Raw genomic sequence first — 6,007 nt, 5'->3', positions numbered from 1 at the left:
GCAAAATTTGGTGATTTTGACCCCAAGTTAGAGCTAAGAAGGCCAAAAACCTTAAAATTGATTGTAAACATGACATATTTCAACTCTAAATAAAGTTTCAAGAATGCAAATTTCTAAGCCCTTGGATGGTCTATGCTAGCACAAACCACTTGAAAGCTTAAAAAGTATACTCTTGACCCCAAATTTGAGCTCAAAGGCCCAAAAACTTGAAGAAACATTGTAAACATTCATAACTACAACCATGTTGAATGTTTTGGGGCCTTCTGAGCTCAAATTTGAGGTCAGAATCACTAAATTTTATGGCCTTTATGATTTTCTGTATGAATCTAAAATTTAAACTAGTCGTGGGGTACAAATAAATCCTAGTTATTTCTATTATCATTAGCATTTGACTTTTCGTAAAGCAATCAATGAAAGTTGATCTTACAAGAGCTAAGAGTCCTTACATGCATAAGTAGGTGATAAATAAAATTGCTCTGCCACAATAAAGTCATTGTGCCACTAAGATACTGTGATAATCCCAAAACCATGAAGTCTTCATTGCTAGTGTTACAAATAAATTATGTTTATTGCATGGCTTTAGGAGTTCAAATGCTATGTGAATGATATAAATGTGCGTGTGTGGCCAAACCAAGTTGAGGGGTCCGTAGACTAAGTGTGGCCCAAAAACTAGGCATAAGTAGCATTGAAGAAGATTGATGCAAAGATAATATGGACATCAGATGAGAGAAAAACAGGGGTGTTCAATGTAATGAGATATGGTGTGAAAATGTCATCTAAAGAGCCAAGACAAGTCATCTAAAAACCAAGGAGGGCCCATGAAGAGAAAATCTAGTCTTGAAAAAAAGGAGGTGTATACATTGTAGACCTAATGTATTCGGATGTCAAAGAAGAAATCTCAAGTGAAAGTTGAGACAAAGCTTGCCTCAAAATTTTGATGATCCAAAAAACTTGCAAAAAATTTATCCCCCTCTCTCATATTAGATGGAAGAGGAGGGACATCGAGTACCTTATTGAAAGTTGAAGTAATACATTTGACCTCTATTTCAAAAATTGCATGTAGGTTGGGGAAGGTGACCCGAATAGGGTATTCTAAAAGTGACACCATTTGGGAAAAAAGTCATCATCTATGGCAAACAATAAAACAAGTTGTATTTGTATTGGACGGAACAAGACAACTCCTTGTTTTTCTTGAGATCCTAGAAGAACCTAATAGAATCCCTCACCATTTAACTTGTACTAAATTAAAGAGCGATGAGTATGATAAGTATTGTTAAACCATTTACTGAATTCACCATCATATGAAACTCTGCCCATGAAAAGAATACTAGCCTTGCCATAGCGAAGTCATAGTATCTCAAGCAAAATGACTCAATCGATAAATAAGATATTAGCCTTACGCACCCACTTTGAGGATCTTGCTCTTCATTGATCTTCAAGGCTTTAGGGACATCACTAGTTGCCTATGCCTAAACATCTCTCACCTTCTTTTCCTACATGTAGAAAAATCAAAGGACTCTTCCTTCTTGCTAATTGTCAGTCTCTTCTGCTCAAGCTTACTTTCGACTCTTCTTCTTCCTTTGATCATGCAAATGAATCCTCTCTTACACACTCATTGAGCTAATTCTTCTTCTTCCTTCCAAAGCCATGCAAACGAATCCCCTCTTACATTTGTTTGAATCTTCTGTAATGTAGGCCAGTAGAGTATGGCCTCAAAAAATCACTACTAGGTCCAAGATCCCTATTGGGGCTAGTGGGTACACACTGGGCGTGCAAGTCGGCCTAAAAATCATATGCGATATCGTTTACACATAGGGCACTAGAAAGTACATTAAAAAAGTGCACTTGCCTTAATGGTTTTTCTTGTTGGTCATGGCCGTTCTTGTAGATTCTTCATCCTAACGGGCAATGCTCTAAATAAATATTTTCCGAAAAGGTTAGAAAACCTTGAATTGGGAAGATAAATAGGTCTTCTGTCAAAATTTAGAGGTAATGAGACAAAAATACACTAAAATTCTCCAAGATCTGTAGATTTTTTCACTTTCAAATTTTATTTTTAAAAATACATTTTAAAATTTGAAGGTAGGATTACACTATACCTAGGTGTTTTTCTACAATGCTACCGGGGTTTATTAGGGGCAGTCGGACCCTTCTAGAAGATAACATCTACCAAGCAGCCTAAGGTTTGCACATTTCACGATAAGTCTGCTGCTGGCTTCTTCTCCCCTCGAAGAAGACCTTTTGTGAATATCAATCGAAGCTAGGTAAGACGAGTCATGGCAGCACAGGCAGTGCTCAACCACGGTGCCCTATCGTCTGTTTCCTGCCCTGCCTCGATCTCTTCATATTCGGTAGATCTCTTTTCCTTCTCTCTCTCTCTCTCTCTCTCTCTCTCTCTCTCTCTCTCTGTCCATTCTACATGCGCTATGTTTTGTCATTCTTTTCGTTCAATAGAGCGTCTCAGTTTTTTACATTCTTCCATCTTTTGGATAGAATCTGCTCTGTTTTTGTAATATTTTCATCTGATAGAATGTCTCAGTCTTTTGCATTTATCTTTCTGTCCTAGCACTGATTCTCTTGTGTTTTTGGATGTTGTCTGGCAGAGACGGAAGGGATGCTGGCGAGGAAAAAACCAGCCGATGCTTGCCGGCTTTACTGTGCGGGGGAGGAGAGGGTTGTCCGTCCGTGCGGAAGCAAAGGAGATAGCGTTCGACCAGAAGTCGCGCGCAGCCCTGCAAGCTGGCATTGACAAGCTTGCTGATGCGGTTGGAGTAACATTGGGGCCTCGAGGTAATCTCTTCTTTTTTTTCTCCTCCTCCTCCTCCTCCTCCTCCTCCTCTGCTGTTTCAAGCTTCTTCAATCTCTGTGTGATAAGCACTTGAATAAACCACAATGACGGAAATAGGTGTACTTCTCTGCCCAGTTGCCTGAAATCTTTGCGCTTGTGATTAATGATACCATCAGTCTTCAAGTAATTAATGCGCACCTCTGCTGGCTTGAAAATGTCTTTTACTGCTGATTTCTGAGTGCTGTATCGAATTTTAATTTGGCTTTACATATGCCAGTATCATTATGGACACTACATTGTCGCAATCATGCAGATATGTTGCCATTATTGCTATCCACGGCATTTGTAACAATATGTTAAAATTGTTTAGATGTTCACGGTTTCCTGTTTCAGGACGCAATGTTGTGCTGGATGAGTTTGGAGCACCCAAGGTTATTAATGATGGAGTCACAATTGCTCGTGCAATAGAGCTGCCTGACCCTATGGAAAATGCAGGAGCTGCTCTTATTAGAGAGGTAAGTAAGGACTTGTTAACACAGAAAAGTCCATGTTTGAGCATCACGGAGAGTGCGTCCCATGTCTATTGGGTGCTGTGTCCTGAAGCATTTAGGTCTGAGCACCATTTGAGAGTGCACCCCTTTCTTATTGGGTCCTGTGTCATTGCATGGTCTGTCCTCTGACAGGTGGCAAGCAAGACCAATGACTCAGCTGGAGATGGAACCACCACTGCAGCTGTCCTTGCACGGGAATTGATCAGGTTGGGACTTCTTAATGTGACGTCTGGTGCAAATCCTGTGGCTGTGAAGAAAGGAATCGATAAGACAGTGGCTGCATTGGTGGAGGAATTGAAAAAGAAGTCTCGTCCTGTCAAGGGCAGGGATGACATCAAAGGTATGATTTGTTTCAATAATAAATGATGATTGTTTTCTAGTTACATAGATGGTATGGTTGTCTGTTATTGACACTGGTTACACTTACAGCTGTTGCTTCTATATCTGCTGGAAATGATGATTCTATTGGCACAATGATTGCTGATGCCATTGACAAGGTTGGACCAGATGGTGTCTTGTCTATTGAGTCATCATCTTCGTTTGAAACTTCTGTGACTGTGGAGGAGGGTATGGAGGTAAGATGTACGAAACTGCATGAAGCTAGCAGAGACTATGTATGGTATGCTGAGCGCACTCTTACTCTGCATGTGGTTTTCTCATTCACAGATTGACAGGGGCTACATCTCGCCACAATTTGTCACAAACCAGGAAAAGCTAACTGTGGAGTTTGATAATGCTAGAATTCTTGTGACAGACCAAAAATTAGCAGCTATCAAAGACATTCTTCCTGTATTGGAGAAAACTTCACAGCTGAATTCACCTCTACTCATTATTGCTGAGGATGTGTCAGGGGAAGCACTTGCAACCTTGGTTGTCAATAAATTGCGAGGTATTGTGAAAGTAGCTGCAATAAAGGCTCCAGGCTTTGGGGAGAGGCGGAAGGCTCTACTTCAAGATATTGCCATTCTTACAGGTGTTTGTTCAGTGGATCTGCTTTTGAAGTACCTATTGATAATGATCATCAATTAATACACTTCTGGCTGCTTACAGGTGCTGAGTTTATAGCCGGTGACCTTGGTTTGAAACCTGAGAATACTACAGTGGAGCAGCTGGGTATGGTACGCAAGGTGACTATCATCAATAATTCCACAACCATCATTGCCGATGCAGCAACCAAAGATGAAATACAAGCTCGTATTGCACAAATAAAGAAAGAACTTGCAGAGACAGATTCTGTCTATGATACACAGAAGCTTTCTGAGCGAATTGCAAAGTTGTCAGGTGGAGTTGCTGTTATCAAGGTAATGCTCTTTTAACATTTCAAAAGGCTAATGCGGAATCCAAGTGGGAGTTCCTGTGACATCTTGTCACCTTGGTTGCCTTCCCTTAATCTTATGCCAGGGTATGGGTCATGCAGGTGGGAGCTGCTACAGAAACTGAGCTGGAAGATAGGCAATTACGAATTGAAGATGCAAAGAACGCAACTTTTGCAGCTATTGAGGAAGGCATTGTACCTGGGGGTGGTGCTGCATTCGTTCATTTGTCAGCTACAGTACCAGCAATAAAGGAAACTATAGAAGATCCAGAAGAGAAACTTGGGGCTGATATAGTACAGAAGGCAGGAAGTCCACAACCACGATTCTAATAGTTTGATATAATGTGTATTATGCATCAGATCTGACTTTGAACTTGTTTCTTTCCTCTACAGGCCCTTTTGGCTCCATCAGCATTGATCGCTAACAATGCAGGAACAGAAGGCGCTGTTGTTGTGGAGAAGCTTCTTAGTAGCGAGTGGGAAGTGGGATACAATGCAATGACTGACAAGTATGAAGACTTATTGGAGGCTGGAGTTATTGACCCTGCTAAAGTTACTAGGTGTGCACTGCAGAATGCTGCATCAGTTGCGGGCATGGTTTTGACAACCCAAGCCATTGTTGTGGAGAAGCCCAAGAAAAAGACGTCTGCAGTCCCGTCTGTGGCAGGCATGACAATATAGTTGTCAGAAACAACTTTTACTAGCACTAACATTTGTTAGTAAAGCTATTTAGGCCTAAGGTGCTCGGATACTAGTTTTAGGAAGATCATGGGGGGTTGTCGTCACAGAAGTCTCAAAGGAGCTTACTGTTTTACTTTGGCATTTTCGCCCCTGAGAGTAAACGTTTTGATTGCTTTCTTGGGTCTTGTGGAATGGATAAGTGAGAGTGAGAGCTTCCCTCTTTTCAATCATCTGTGATGCAACGAGGAACTTTATTCTGTAGCTATGTTTCTATTTTTCTTGATGGACTGTAAAGGGCCAAAGGAATTGCCTGCCCTACATCAAAGCCCCCCGTGAACAGGCCTGAGTTCCGTCTTTGCAAATCATTTTTCTCCTGGTTAAGCGATCTTGTACTAGAAGAGATGCAGAAAGTTTAATGATGGTAGATGCATAAATTGAGACAATTTGCTTGCCCTAAGCTAGAACAGAGTGAGCCAACTTGACGGTTAGGAACAGAGTTTCCTCTTCAGAACTGCTACGAATGCATTCCTTAACCCCTCCTCTGCAGGAAGGATGAATTGCAAATAACGGTGCGGTCTCTCAAATACGATAGTCAATAGGCTAAGGAGAATGCCACATTTGATGCCTTGCTTTAAAAAAATGATAGAAGTGTCTAACTTGAAAGTCCCAAGT

At 41.1% G+C, this 6,007-nt stretch overlaps 1 protein-coding gene across 1 annotated transcript; it reads left to right on the top strand.

The window, feature by feature from the left end:
- Positions 1-2,158: 2,158 nt before the first annotated feature.
- Positions 2,159-5,716, top strand: LOC148021691 (ruBisCO large subunit-binding protein subunit alpha-like). The gene is made up of 9 exons (XM_087697187.1): positions 2,159-2,351; positions 2,604-2,790; positions 3,182-3,303; positions 3,472-3,679; positions 3,769-3,914; positions 4,006-4,312; positions 4,390-4,640; positions 4,757-4,957; positions 5,048-5,716. Exons 1-9 carry the CDS (start codon positions 2,277-2,279, stop codon positions 5,333-5,335), a joined length of 1,785 nt encoding a protein of 594 aa, XP_087553313.1. The 5' UTR covers positions 2,159-2,276; the 3' UTR covers positions 5,336-5,716.
- The last annotated feature ends 291 nt before the right edge of the window (positions 5,717-6,007 follow it).

The sequence above is a fragment of the Lygodium microphyllum genome, chromosome 17 (assembly GCF_053477565.2).
Source record: "Lygodium microphyllum isolate KBCC chromosome 17, Lygodium_microphyllum_v1.1.10, whole genome shotgun sequence".
NCBI classification, from domain to species: Eukaryota; Viridiplantae; Streptophyta; class Polypodiopsida; order Schizaeales; family Lygodiaceae; genus Lygodium; species Lygodium microphyllum.
The sequence above is the reverse complement of the archived record's forward strand: the minus strand, read 5'-3'. Positions and strand labels throughout refer to the sequence as shown.

Excerpts from the sequence above, each read along its gene's own strand:
- LOC148021691 (XM_087697187.1), top strand. The coding sequence starts at position 2,277 with ATGGCAGCACAGGCAGTGCTCAACCACGGTGCCCTATCGTCTGTTTCC. Across the intron at positions 3,304-3,471 it reads GAGCTGCTCTTATTAGAGAG|GTGGCAAGCAAGACCAATGA; the intron begins GTAAGTAAGGAC and ends GTCCTCTGACAG. Across the intron at positions 4,958-5,047 it reads GGGCTGATATAGTACAGAAG|GCCCTTTTGGCTCCATCAGC; the intron begins GCAGGAAGTCCA and ends TTTCCTCTACAG.